The following is a 14224-nucleotide window of genomic DNA, read 5'->3' as shown; positions in this document are numbered from 1 at the left end:
AGGCATCACTGTGATGCATTTGCATGTCGTAAACATAGTTGTGTGGGTTTTTTATTCAACCGTTTTAAAAAATGAAGGTATAACTGTGACACAATTGCAGATCGTAAAATTGCTTGTGTTGTTTTTTTTAAGCCACCACAAGACACAGCAGGTAGAATTGAAATTACCATTTCATTCTTATTACCTCGTCTCGTAGACCATATATAACGCAACAGTTTTTGTGAATGCATTAAGTCGTTGTGAAGAACTCAAAGTGTGAAGTGCTAATTTCAGATAAAAAAATATTTCATAAAAAATAATAAGTGAAGTGACCATTCCAAATCAAAAAGTTTACAATGAATCCACCATCCTCTACACCGCAAGATGAAGCAATTACATCAACAACTATCGAAAACCCAATGAGTCATATACCCAAGCATGATGTTGCTTTTTTTGGTGTGTCTACTGATTTAACTAATATTAATTTACCAACCCATCTGGATATCTTGAGATATTATTTTTACTTAAGCGAACGTGCTAAAACAGAACAAAAAAAGTTTTCCCATAAAAGTTTTCCCATCACTATTCAAGTACAAGATAAGTTGATTGGAATTTGGGAAAAACTTGGTATGGAAATAATGCTGAAAAAAGTGTATTTAATAAATTGAATAAATTGCTTGAAAAGCGTCAAGAGCAAATCAAGAGAAGAAACAACACCCAACAATTTACAAAGTATGTAAAATCTCTGGAAACATTTTTTACATTGGAACATGTAAATGCGATTTGAAGGCAGCTCCATGTGCATGCGGCTGGGTTCCCGAACGCCTCAAAGAGTTCATGCATGATCAACATAATCAGAGAAGATTAACAATGGATGCATTTATGATGGAAACTGAAGAGCAAGGAGCAACGTCTATGTCATCAATGCCAACATACCAAGATCCCGATGATTCAACATACGCACCGCCGCCACCGGTTCAAGAAGATATGGATAGAAGCACAAGTTCACAATACACAGAGAGATACGATTGTTTTAACTTTGCTTGGTATGTGACAGATTTGGTGTGCCTGACAGAGTAGCATCAGCATTGGGAACCGCTCTTTTGCAAGATTTTAAAATTAAAGATAAGCATGGGAAACCTCTCAATCTTGCCAATAAATGCTACTTTGGACTAGGTAGGCAATTGAAAAGTAAAGTCCTCTCTCGGCGAACGAAAATCGTACTCTACAAGTCACTTATCGTACCCGTCCCGCTATATGGACCATGACAACAGCAGATGAAGCGGCTTTGGGAGTGTTCGAGAGAAAAGTTCTTCGAAAGATTTGTGGACCTCTACGCGTTGGCGATGGCGAGTACCGAAGAAGATTTAATGATGAGCTGTACGAGCTATACGCAGACATCAACATAGTCCAGCGAATTAAAGCGCAGCGGCTGCGCTGGCTAGGCCATGTTTTGCGAATGAAAGATGATGCTCCGGCCAAGAAAGTCTTTCTATCGGAACCCGCCTATGGAAGCAGAGGTAGAGGGCGGCCCCCACTCCGTTGGAAGGACCAGGTGGAAAACGACTTAAACTCCCTTGGTGTGACGAATTGGCGCCGGTTGGCGGAGCGAAGGAGCGACTGACCGTTTAGACGGTTAAGCGCCAATTAAGTAAGTAAGTAAGTATGGGAAACCTCTCATCATGGATAAATCGAAAGTTCGCAGAGAAAAAGAGAAATGCAGGCAAGAAGTGCTTCGCAAACGGTTAGATGATACCAATTTGTTAGCGTTTTCATTCGATGGCAGAAAAGATGATACTTTAACGATAGATAAAATTGATGAGAAGTATCATACTAGGATGGTAAAAGAACCTCATCTTGTTATTTTGAGAGAACCCAATTCTGAATTGATTGGTTACGTAAGACTGGAACATGAAACCGCTGAATACAAAACAACCAAATTAAGTGGTTTTTTCAACGATAAAAATATATCACTGGATGCATTAATTGGAATATGCACTGACGGTGAGCCAACAAACACTGGCCCACACGGTGGAATTATACGAAGATTCGAATTGCTGTTAAAAAGACCATTGCATTGGTTCGTTTGCTTCTACACTTCAACGAACTTCCGTTTCGGCATTTGTTTAAAGCTTTGGATAAATCAACCAGCACTGGACCAATATCGGCAACCGGAAAACTGAGCCGTCAAATCGAAACTTGTGAAATTCTTCCGGCATGTTATTGCTATCACTCCTTTATTATAATTGTCAACCATTTTTAATTATTTTATTATTATATATTTTCAGGTGGTGGACGGCTTCCAGAAAATTGAGTTGCAAAATATGCCCCCTGCTCCAGAAAAAATTCAATTTTCCACCTGTTCGAAGTGCTTATACGACATGGCCCATGCAATTTCTAGCGGCGTGGTTCCGGTGGATCTGGCTAACATCAAATCAGGGAAAATTGTACATTCTCGGTGGCTCACCAAGGCCGCTAGATTATTGCGATTATATGTGACAACGGAAAATCCAGATGCAAATTTAAGAATTCTGGTTGAATTTATAATTAAATGTTATGTGCCAATGTACTTCAATGTCAAGTATTACAGCTCTGTCGTGTACGGCAGTGCATTATTTTTCAAGTTCATTGGTTGGTCACGATTTCTAGAACCTCGTTTACGCAAAATTGTCAATCAAGTAATTAAAGATAATTCATATTATGCGCATTCGGAAAATATCTTGTTATCAATGTTGTTCGATGATAGCAAAGAAAAGCGCGACTGTGCTATCAAGAAAATTCTACGCTATCGAACCGATGTTGACGAGCCAATGGAACTAAGAGTTTATAAAAAACCAGATATAAACTTTAATTGCACAAGTTATACGGAAATGATCAATTTGAATGATATAAATATCGTATTTGAACCACCATTCACGCGAAGCATTCCGTACGATACATTGAAGGAATATTTAAATCAAGATGATCCACCGTTTAATGATCCAAAAATTCCATCACACATACAAGGAACGGAACGACATGTTCAGTTGCTAGCTAGCGTTTCCAAACGGGTTATACCGGAAAATGTAGAGGCTGTTATGGCGACGACATTAGAGAGCCGTGCGAAATTGCCCAGACTTGAAAGTAAAAAAGACTTCAAACAATAATTTTTTTTAGTTTCTTTTCTATAACTCACTTAAATTAATTTTTTAATTTACATATGTTCTGCTAAATAAATTTCTTAAAAGAAAAGATAGATATTATTATAAATAGGCTAACGTCACACTAAATGGAACTACCTCCATTTTTTGTATCTTGTATCCAGCGATCGAACAATTGAAGCTATAGATAGAAAAATATAATGAGAGGAAACTAAGACGCGAATACATCAAATAAAAACCTTACCAACAAAGAAATGATTACACAAACTTCACCAACAACTAATCTGGAATTACCTCTATTTAACAAAACAGTGGTTTATGTGAAAAATAATATATAGAGAATTACTAAAAAAAAAGAAGACTAATAAAAATTGTGTAAAAACAAAAAAAAAAAAAACAAAAACTTTTAAATATTGAAAACTATTTAAGGGCTTTTATATAGTATATATTAACAAATAATAAAAAAAAATTGTGAAAGACTGTTTCATTAAAAGAATGTAAAATAATTCTAAGTAATAAACAATTAGATTTACAAATTAAACAAACGAAAGAAGGAAGTTGCAGCATCATTTTCCAGATTTTCACAACAACTCAACTTCATAATTATAAACATGGCTCTAACTTTAGCTGAATGTCTTCGTGAAACAAGAAGTCTACCTGCATTCAACGGAGGTAGTGATTATACATTATCAAATTATTTAAGGGACGTAACAACCGTTTTACAGTTAACACGGGCAAAATATCAAGGACTCCTCAAACTGCTTTAGGTAATCGGTTGCAGGGTAAAGCATTGAGAGTAGTTGAGACATTAGTTAATCCTACTTGGGAAAGTGTAATTATAAAGTTAAAAGAAGAGTTGGGTATTAAAGGGATTTTTTAATTTGAGAACTGATGCTCTAAATGTAAATGCAAAAAAAAATATTGAGGATCTACATTTTAAATTAAGAAATATTTTGAAATGAACACAAAATTTGGTTTAGAACCAGATAATTTATATACTCCTGAGAATAATGAAAAATTAATATTTGATATATATGTTAATTATTTGCCCATTCATATTAAATCATTATTGTTGCAAAATCATATAAGATATATTAACTCTGCATATAGTTTCTACTTAGAAAACAATATTTTGAATGCTATAAAGCTGGTAAGTTATAAGTATGTGGATTTGCCTTACGATAACGACATATCTGGCAACACCTGGCGCAGTCTCTAACAATTGTGCGTAGAGAAGACACGCAGAAACGTTGACGCATCTCATTTATGATAATCTTATTTACGGTAATCTCATTATGGTGATGGTGAAATTTTCTATGGTAAAAATCAGTTATTAAATGCGTTACTCTGTGGTTTCTCGGCAAAAATATTGGAAGTTTTAAGTTGATATATACGCCGTCTATGCGATCGATTCGTCCCTTTACGCGAAGGACCCCGTTCTCGTCCAGGTATGGCGACCACTTATAGAATGCAAATCGCCGCTGAATACTTTGTCCAGTTTTCAGGCTCCCTATCTCCTCGGTAAATGCTTCCCCCTTTCACGTGGCTATTAGGGCGAACTCCGCCGCTTCGTTGGCACGCCCTTCGAATAGCGATTGTAAGGAATGTGTTTTACTTTTCAAAACCCTTCGCAGGAAACACAGAACGAACATCTGCGTAAGGCGGAGTTTCTCCCACGTGCTGAATCTATTGCTATCAGCAGATGTTGCCGAAAAACAGGTGGCCCGAGCGTGCCTACGCTTATGTGATGGATCACTGCGACTTCCTCTATTGTATTTCCTGCTAAGTCTGTCACGGCCCACTCAGATTCGGGTTTACTTAAAAACCTCGGCCCTCTAAACCAACGCGTATTATCATCAAACTCGCGTTCTTCGTTCCATTTCGTACCCTCATCGGCGATATTTTCAGATGATGGGAGCCACCTCCATTCTCTAGTACTGGAACTTTCCAGAATTTCTCCAACGCCTAACGCAACGAATTGATGGAATTTCCTTGCATCTGTTCGCACCCAATATACAACATTTTTGAGTCCGTGCACTTACGTGTACATTCTTTTAATGGTCACTTACAAAATTTGCTAGCCTCAGACCCAGAACTGTCGCTAATAACTCTAGTCTCCGTATTGAAAGAGGTTTTAGTGGCGCCACTCGTCTCTTTGAAGCCAACAGTGAAAAACTCAACTCGTTTCCTTTATCTGCTGGTATGTACGCAACGGCAGCGTAAGCGTTCATACTTGCGTCCACGAAGACGTGCAGATGATTTGATGGACTAGGGCTGGCGAATATGTAGCAGCGAGAAATCCGAACGGTGTTTATCGATAAAATTCTTCTCATCCATTTCCACCATCTTCTGCGTTCTTTTTCTCCGATAGGCTCATCTCAGTCGACTCCAGAGCGCCAAATATCTTGTAGAATTATTTTTGCTTGTATGACTACGTACCCGAAGAGTCCCAAAGGGTCAAATATTTTCATGATCGTGCGCAGAACCTGACGCTTTGACGGAAACGTTGACTCATCGAATTCATCTGGTGGAAACCGTTCCACAAACGTAAGCTCATCAGACTCTGGCAGCCCCCACATTCCTAAAACCTTTTGGACGGTAGCTACGGGCTCGTTAAAACATCACAAAGGGCAGTCAACGTACTCTTCAAGTTTGATACCCAATTTCCCATTTCAAATCCGCCTTCGTTGTGAATCCATCAAACGTCAATGGCTGTACGCGTTAGCTCCTCCTCACTCTCTGCGCTTTAGAGCCAGTCGTCGACGAACGTGTTGTCGATAATTACCTTTGCAGCTTCGGCATGGATCTCGTTGAAGCAGTCAGCATTCGGTTTTTCACGTAGTTTGCCAATGAATAGGAGCACGAAGCCCCTAATGTCATAACGCACATAGCATATACCTCTGGTTGTCGATTCGGGTCGCCGCCTCGCCATAAGAACTTCTGCGCTGCCTGGTCATCTTTGACCACCCTTACCTGATGGAACATTTCTCGTATGTCTCAGCATATCGCCACGGACCTCTCCAGGAATCGAAGCAGGACTCCTATCATTAATTTCAACTGGTGTGGCCCTTTTAGCAACATGCTGTTTAACGATGTATCTCTGACCCTAGCTGCGGCGTCCCAAAGCAACCTGGTTTTGTCTTTGTTGGCGTTAAATACCTTAAATATGGGAAGGTACCATGACTTACCACTTGCCAATATTTCATGTTTTTCCAATTTGCTTACGTAGCCTTTCTTCTTGCAGTCATTTATTTTGTCGACCATAAACTTATAGAGTTCAGGGTCGCGTTTCATCTTGGCCTCCAAATATGATAGATTGCGATGTGCCTGTACAATATGCAACGAGTACATTAATCTTTTCACAACCATAAGGTTCCAACTCAGCGGAGCGCACCTAGTTGGTAAAATAAGGTTCGAACTCAGTGGAACGCGATATAGTTGCTAACATAAAGTTTGTAATATGCAGCCAACTTCCGGCATCCGCAATATATACATATACTTCCGGCATCCGCAATACATAGACGGGCAATTTTCACCATCCACACGAGTACTTTTTTCAACCTTTTACCTTGGATATATATATTTTTGAAGTTAAAAACCTCAATCAAATTACTGTGTACCACTAACTCCACTTATCTTATATGCCAATAATAAATAAATAAATGTAAGGCGTTATAACCTCCGAAGAGATCTAAAGCCGAGCTTCTCTTCCAATTTGCGTCGTGCTCCTCTTAACTTTCCCTACAAATTGGCTGGACGAGACCTACATGTTTTACGCCGACTCCGAACGTCATCTGCGAGGCAGATAAGTTTTCACTGAGAGCTTTTCATGGCAGAAATACACTCGGAGCGCTTGCTAAACACTGCCGAGGGGCGAGCCCAAAAACCTTATTTCTAAAATTTTGATGTTGCTTTGCCCGGGGATGCGAACCCACGGCATACGGTGTGGCAGGCGGAGCACGCTACCATCACACCACGGTAGCCCCCGCTTATATGTAAATAAAATGCACAATTAGCCTACCTATTGTTCTCATTCAATTGTGAAGAAAGTTCCTGCGATTTTGGATTACGCAACAAGAAAGTTACAGTGAGTGTATCGATTTGACTATTGCTTGCCATACCTCTGGCGTCTGGCCATACGACACAAAAGGACCCTATTACCATAATGTTTATATAATATCCGAATCCGGCAAGTCCACGGCAAAGCAAGTTTCCAAAGCAAACCTGTTTCCCACATCTTCCCGTACGGCAGAAACTTCAACTCCAACTTTCAATGAGGTGTAAGGAGCGTTCATCTTCCGTGGAGTGGAGTGGCTTAGATGGGGCGTAGACACCAAAGTAGGCTATTATCTGTTCATCCATGCGCTCACTGCTGGTAGGGTCACGGCCGCAAATATGAAGCAATCGCGGCATGGCAGCATGGCCGGATTAGTTGCGTCCGAAAACCGTCCATCCCAATCGGCATCTAGCAGCAATCAGATCGGACCCGCGGTGCTCCTTGATTTCAAGCGGCACCCCGATTTTAGCGTTATCTACTCCAATAAGAATCGGAGCCCTGACCGCATTATAGGGCATTAGGGGAAGACTTTTGAGAAGATAGTGTTTTTCTATCGTAGCGCTATCTAACGTTTGAACAGGGAGGCCTATATACGCGATAGTTCTCACACCTCGTAACCTCTCGGTTGTATCGGTGTAATTTCGAAACCTACAAACTTCGAATGTTGCTCGCTTTGCGTAATTTCGCTAGTCCAACGAAACATACCCGTCCAAGTTAAGTTCATTTGAAAGGTCACTTTCAATTAAGTTGCAGGAGGCACCTTCGTCGATATGTGCATATGTATTTATAGATTTCGATGCGCTATGAACTGTGACGGCTATATACCTAAATAGAGTGTTTGTTTGTTCTTTTATCGACCGTTCATGGTATAACGCGACTTGCCCTTGGTTAGCGCTGTTGTTTAAAGGAGTGGGTATGTGCAAGGGAAGATTGTGTGCCATCAGGCAGCCATCGACCCACACTTTTTCCTCAAAGAACATCGACGAACGTAATGCGCATTGAAGCATCGCAAACAAAGCTTGTTTTCTCGTATGAACTGCTCGTTGAGTGAGAGTGCGGTGAATTCAGTACAATCCGACAGCTTATGATTGACGCTACACTTAGGGCATACAGCAACCTTATCCCTCACCTCTTACCTTTTATCGACTACGTTGTGAACTGAAATTCTGGCCTCCGAACCACTGGGGCCACCCTTTTTGATTTCATTGTTATCAGGTGTAGCTGCAGACGTCTGACTTATCGTTACTTCACTCGCACACATAGCTAATCTAAAAAGCCATTTGTCAAAAATGGCGATGTCAACCCTACTGAGTGATAAACGATAACTACCCTAATTTAATGTCTGGTCGCTTGATAATTTAGCTACTAAATCGTTGAGCAATACAGGGTCATTCAAGTAATCTGCCAGTCCGACCGCCTGCATAGTAGTGCGATAGTTTTGTACTGCAAGCGAAAAGGCTACTAGCGTTTCTAGCTTTCCCCCTTTTACGACTGGCTCTCGTCGAAATTTGGATTGCATAGTTTGGTGAATAACATCTGGCCTGCCATAAAGCATTCGTAATGTATTGATCGCCAGCTCCACCGTCGATGGCATCATTAACTTACCACGCACTGCCTCGAGGGCTGGCCCTTTTAAACACTTTTGCAATCTGATAAAATTTTCTTGATCGGCGAACCCGCATCGCCCAGTGGACTGCTCGTAGTTGGTAATGAATAGAGGCCAGTCCTAGGGTTTGCCGGAAAAGTTGGGCAAATCTTTCGTCATCAGTTGGCGGCTGGAGATCTGCGTTGGTGTTAAGCTAATGTCGCGTGATTTATGGCGATTAAAAAAATTGTAAGAATTGTCGTACATTTGAGTGTGCATCGTATTAGGATGCATAAGGGCAGACATGTTCGGCTGAACAAAGGCCGAAGTATTTTGTTGTGGCTCTATTGTGATATGCGTATTTGCTCGCGCATAAAATGGTTGAAATGAATTGCCGAATATTGAGTAAGGCAACGTGCTAATATGCATTGCACTAGAAATGAGGTTAGGTATAGCGCTACTTACGTTGGCCGGCAAGTATGAGCTGGTACATGCGTTCATAAATGGTGCTTGAAAAATGGTGGACTTGAAATAGGGGGTACTAAATGCCGTTGTGTTCCATATACGGATGTTATCATGGATGCGTTGTTAATCGCTGGCACTGTAAACGTTGAAGAGTGAGCGACGGGCGTTGATGCGTGACAATGTGGCACATTTGCAGGTGGTCGGTGATCCGATACCTATTGTTGTACTATTGTCAGCTATTTCAGCCGCACAAGTAGTGGTGGCTGGTAGTACTCCAATACCTTCTTCAGTTTTGCGCGGAATTGACCATTTTAAATTCGATGATAAGTTCGGCGGTCGAATGTTCTCCTAAACCAAAAATATTTTAGAATGTTGTCTCAACAGCTGGCGGCCAGTTAAGAAAACAATATTCGAGTCTCAGTATCATGAATTCAGTGAGCTAAAATCTTTATTAATTTCAGTTAATAAATATAACAATATGTGATTTATTCGTACGTATCTTACATTTTGTTTTACCACAGCGCCTGTGTGTTTTTGGACAATCAGAAATTTGTGAGCATGAAAATTGCAACTGATTTGATGTTTGCAATTAGCGAGGTAGAAAATTACGAAATAGCAATATGCGATGGGTTGCCAGCGTAACCTTCGCAACAATGTCTAGAATATAATAAAATTTTGGAATAAAACTTTTGACTGCATTAGTGGTATAAATATTTTAGGACAAATTGAAGTGATTATAGATTTTCAAAACAATAAATTGACAGTAAATAATAATGACATTAAATTCTTTGATAATGGCTTTAATATTAAATATGAAGAGGTTAATTATTTGGAAAAATTTGAAATTTCAGAACCAAAAGATTTAAGCAAAGAAGTACATTGCTGATTTATTTTTTTTTTTTTGTTTTGTTAAAAAAAATTCTATTTTATATAGATGGTCAGAATTTGACGACCATTAATTGTGTTAAACACAAAATCATAACAACATCATCTAAGCCAATATATTGTAAAAATTAAAGGCATCCTCAATTTTTGGAAAAGGAAATTGAGTCGCAAATAGATGACATGTGAAAACAAAATATTATTCGAAATAGTAAGTCGCTTGTGGATAGTTAAAAAAAAATCCGATAACTCTAAGAAACAAAAATGGCGATTAGTTATTGACTTTAGTGGATGATAAATTTCAAATATTGAGTCATTATTTGATAAATTGGGTAAAGCCCAGTATTTTTCTTCGCTTGATCTAGCTTGATTGTTAGAATGCCTCTCGGTCTTAAAAATGGGCATGCTACTTTTCAGCGAAAGTTAAATTTTGTTTTGGCTGATTTTATCAATAAAATTTGTGCAATATATATGGACGATATACTTGTTTTTTTTTGTCAACGTCATTAACTGAGCATAGTGAAAGCTTACAAAAATTTTTCTCAAAATTTAATGAATTTAATCTTAAGGTACAAGTCGATAAATGTACATTTTTATCTAAAAAGACGAATTTTATTGGGCATATAATTACAATTGAAAGTATTAAGCCAAATCCGGAAAAAAATACGACAATTCAAAAGATAAAACTACCAGAGACTGTGAAAGAAATAAAATCCTTTCTTGGTTTAACCGGATATTACTGGAAGTTCATAAAAAAAAACTATTCTTTTATAGCAAGTCCTATTATAATTTGAAAAAAAAAAAATTCCAAGATAAATGCTAAAGATCAGTCGTATATAGATGCTTTCGAGAAATTGAGGAATATTCTAATTAACCCGCCTTTACTTTGTTATCCTATTTTTAATAAGAAATTCATTTTGACTACTGATGCTAGTAATTTAGCTATCGGTGCAGTGTTAAGCCAAGAAGGAAACCAGTGAGTTATGCCAGTAGGACATTAAATGGACATGAGAAGAATTGCTCGACTATAGAAAAAGAATTGCTAGCTATAGTTTGGTCGGTAAAGTACTATGGTCAAAATATCTTATACAGACAGATCATCAGCCTTTAAAGTGGTTATTTTCTCTAAAAGACCCCAACTCGCGCATTATTAGGTGGAAAATTTTATTTGACGAATTGCAGTATTGAGTATATTAAAGGGAAGAAAAATGTAGTAGCGGATTTTTAAAGTAGAGTTTCAATAAATCATAGTTCTTTGAGTAGTATTCATTGTTTTCAAGAAGACTTAAGTAATAATTTTATTACAACGGATTCGATTATTAACATAATACGAATTCAGATTAGAATACTCAAAAATAGTGAAAAATAAACGAAAGTGAATTACTTTACAAAAAATACAAAATAGTTTACATTGCCAAGGAAGATTTAATAAATGATTTAAATGATTTATTTAGAAGAGAATTACTAAAATGGGAAATTGGAATATATTCTGAGATTGAAGAAGATAAATATAATATAATAAAATTAAAAGTAACTGAACTTTTCTCTAATGACAATAGTTTTAAATTTATTAAGAAAGCAGTTATTAGATTTTATCAATGATAATCATTTAAAGGGTAATCATATTTATTTATTTATTAACATATGAATGTTTATCCTGGCACAACAATTTAAAACAAAATTATCTTAAAGTGCCAGTCACGTGTTATACAATTTAGATTCTTAGGTGTAATTAATTAAACAGAAAGAAAGAAAGAAAGTAATAGCAGAAGTACAGAGAAGGAAAGGGAAATATACCAATAATTCATTTCATTTTCATTTTTTATTGAGCATTTTTCTTATACCTATCTATATACCTATGTAGCAAAGTTACAAAGCAAAATAAAAATAAAAAAGTTTAACATTATGAAGTATAATGTGTGCATAATATGTGTATGAGATCATGTAGGTATAAGAAAAAGATAAGAAATTTTTTATGTTAAGCTTACATAGTGACAAATGTCATATCTATCAAAAATATTAAAACATAAGTGCATTAGTGCAGTGAGGTGACTGCTAAATACTGAAGTTAAGTTATAATTTTTTTAAAACCTACGTATGATTTTTAGCCTAATTACAAGATGCCACTATTGGAAAAGCTAAAAGTAAGCGAAAGAAGAAATAATGGTGCAGGTATATAAAATGAAGTAAAGAAAGTTACTATTATTATTTTCTTTTGGTCTCTGTTATTAAGCTGCTTATTGAATAGGCCGTAGCAAAACTTCGATTTCATTATGTGAGAAACTCAGAAGAAAGGATTTCACACATTTTGTAAATTGTAGAATAATCCTCATGGCAGAAATTTCGGAGGGTTTCCTGGATACAATTGTATACAACTTTTTTCAATGTGTGGTTCTGGAAGGAGGTACATTAACTGTAGGATGAAAGTTTATCCTAAGGTTATAAGTTTCCGACCTCATACAATGCAGATAACCACACCTAATGAAAAAGATTTTTAAAAGGTCTCTTATTTAATAAAGGTCCCTTATTGGAAGAATCTCTAGACCTCTAAAAAGCTCTCTTGAGGGATGCAGTCAATTTACATTAAATATTTTACGAATAACACATTTTTGTAAAACTAGGATAGACTGAATTTTGTTGAAGTATGCCCCCCCCCCCCCCCTCACAATGATTACTTTTGATTATTTTTGATTTTTTCGATTATTTTTGATTTTTTTTTTTAATTTTTTTTGATTATTTTTCCGCTTTGTTAAAAGAAAAATTCTCGTTTGCTGCATGCACGGGATAATTTCTACATACAAGTACATTTTAGGATGCAATAGTAAATCGTAAGCGCTTATCGAGGCGAATATATACATGCAACATATAGGGCACATGGTATATGGGCATTGATCTAAACATATTCTTCGGTAAGTATACACACATGTGCATGTTTTACTACACTCATTGAAAATTTACTAAGATTTTTTAGTAAGAAAACTTTATATTTACTAGATGAATACGAAAAGTATATTAATTTTTGGGGAGCACAAATTAAACTTTATAATATTGCCTGTCGCCTTAAATTCGCACCAAGAAAAAACACCGCCGTTGTCGATTACTAATTGACTGTAACTTTAATAATTCATTTTCCCCTTTTTATAATATTTTCTTAAATCTAATTTATAGTTTGTCAACTTCCAAATCCAATAAGCGGTAAGTTCTTCGCCTGTACCTATGAGCCTACGTATGTGTGTATATGTTCAAGAGAGCGTGGACAAGCCACGCAGAATCCATTGCTGGGGCGGGGCGTTGTCTTCGTGAACGACGACGAGCTCTCCTATCTCTACGTTGGGCCGTGGGTGCTGCCACTTGTTGCGCTGCTGCAAACTCAGGAGGTAGCTCTTGGGCCACGTTTGCCAAAACCGACGCTTGATTGAGCAAACATGTTGCCATCTGTCGGAGTAGCGCGTGCTGGGTTCTGGGAGTTCTGTTTCCCCTGGCATTTCCCTGAGGCGGCAGCCGATTTACAGGTGCGCCGGAGTTAGAGCCTCGCCGTCGCTCGGATCCTGCCTGAGTGGAGCGATTGAGCGCGAGATGAGCACGGTCTCTACCTCGACGAGCAGCGTTTCTATTTCTTCGGCGGTGAGACTCGCGTTGCCTACGACTCGTACGCGCAGGTGCTTCGCCGACTTCACTGCGGGCTCCCATAACCCGCCGAAGTGGGGAGCCCTGGGAACTATAAAGGTGAATTTGAACCCTTCGTCCGCGGCGTATTGGGTTACCTCCTCCTTCTGACTCAGAAATGCTTCCCTCAGTTCCTTGAGCTTGCGATCGGCTCCTACGAAATTCGTCGCGTTGTCACAGTGAATCGTCACTGGTATTCCCCGGCGTCCAAAGAACCTTTTAAGGGCAAGAATAAATTTGTCAGCGCTTAAATCAGATACAAGTTCTAAATGGACAGCTTTTGAGATAAAACACACAAAGACCGCAATGTACATTTTTACCGGGGGGCGACCCCGTATCTTTTGTGTGACGTAAATTGGACTGAAAAAATCGACCCCACAAACCATAAAGGGTCGCAAAGCACGTAGTCTGTCGGCTGGTAAATTTCCCATAATTTGGCTTTTTAATTTT

The 14224-nt window shown here is 38.2% G+C and overlaps 1 protein-coding gene across 8 annotated transcripts in view; it reads right to left on the bottom strand.

Moving 5' to 3' along the window:
- Window positions 1-14224, bottom strand: part of LOC137240104 (uncharacterized) — a 1657600-nt gene that overhangs the window by 337849 nt on the left and 1305527 nt on the right. For 2 of the 8 annotated variants that reach the window (XM_067766030.1, XM_067766028.1), the window contains exon 10: window positions 9731-9883. The exons of the other annotated variants lie outside the window; for them this stretch is intronic. In XM_067766030.1, coding sequence (XP_067622131.1) covers window positions 9731-9883 — 153 coding nt within the window. The remainder of the gene's footprint in view (window positions 1-9730; window positions 9884-14224) is intronic. 8 annotated transcript variants of the gene reach the window in all.

This window comes from Eurosta solidaginis, chromosome 2 (genome assembly GCF_040869045.1).
Source record: "Eurosta solidaginis isolate ZX-2024a chromosome 2, ASM4086904v1, whole genome shotgun sequence".
Lineage (NCBI taxonomy): Eukaryota > Metazoa > Arthropoda > Insecta > Diptera > Tephritidae > Eurosta > Eurosta solidaginis.
This window is presented reverse-complemented; position numbering and strand designations above follow the sequence as displayed.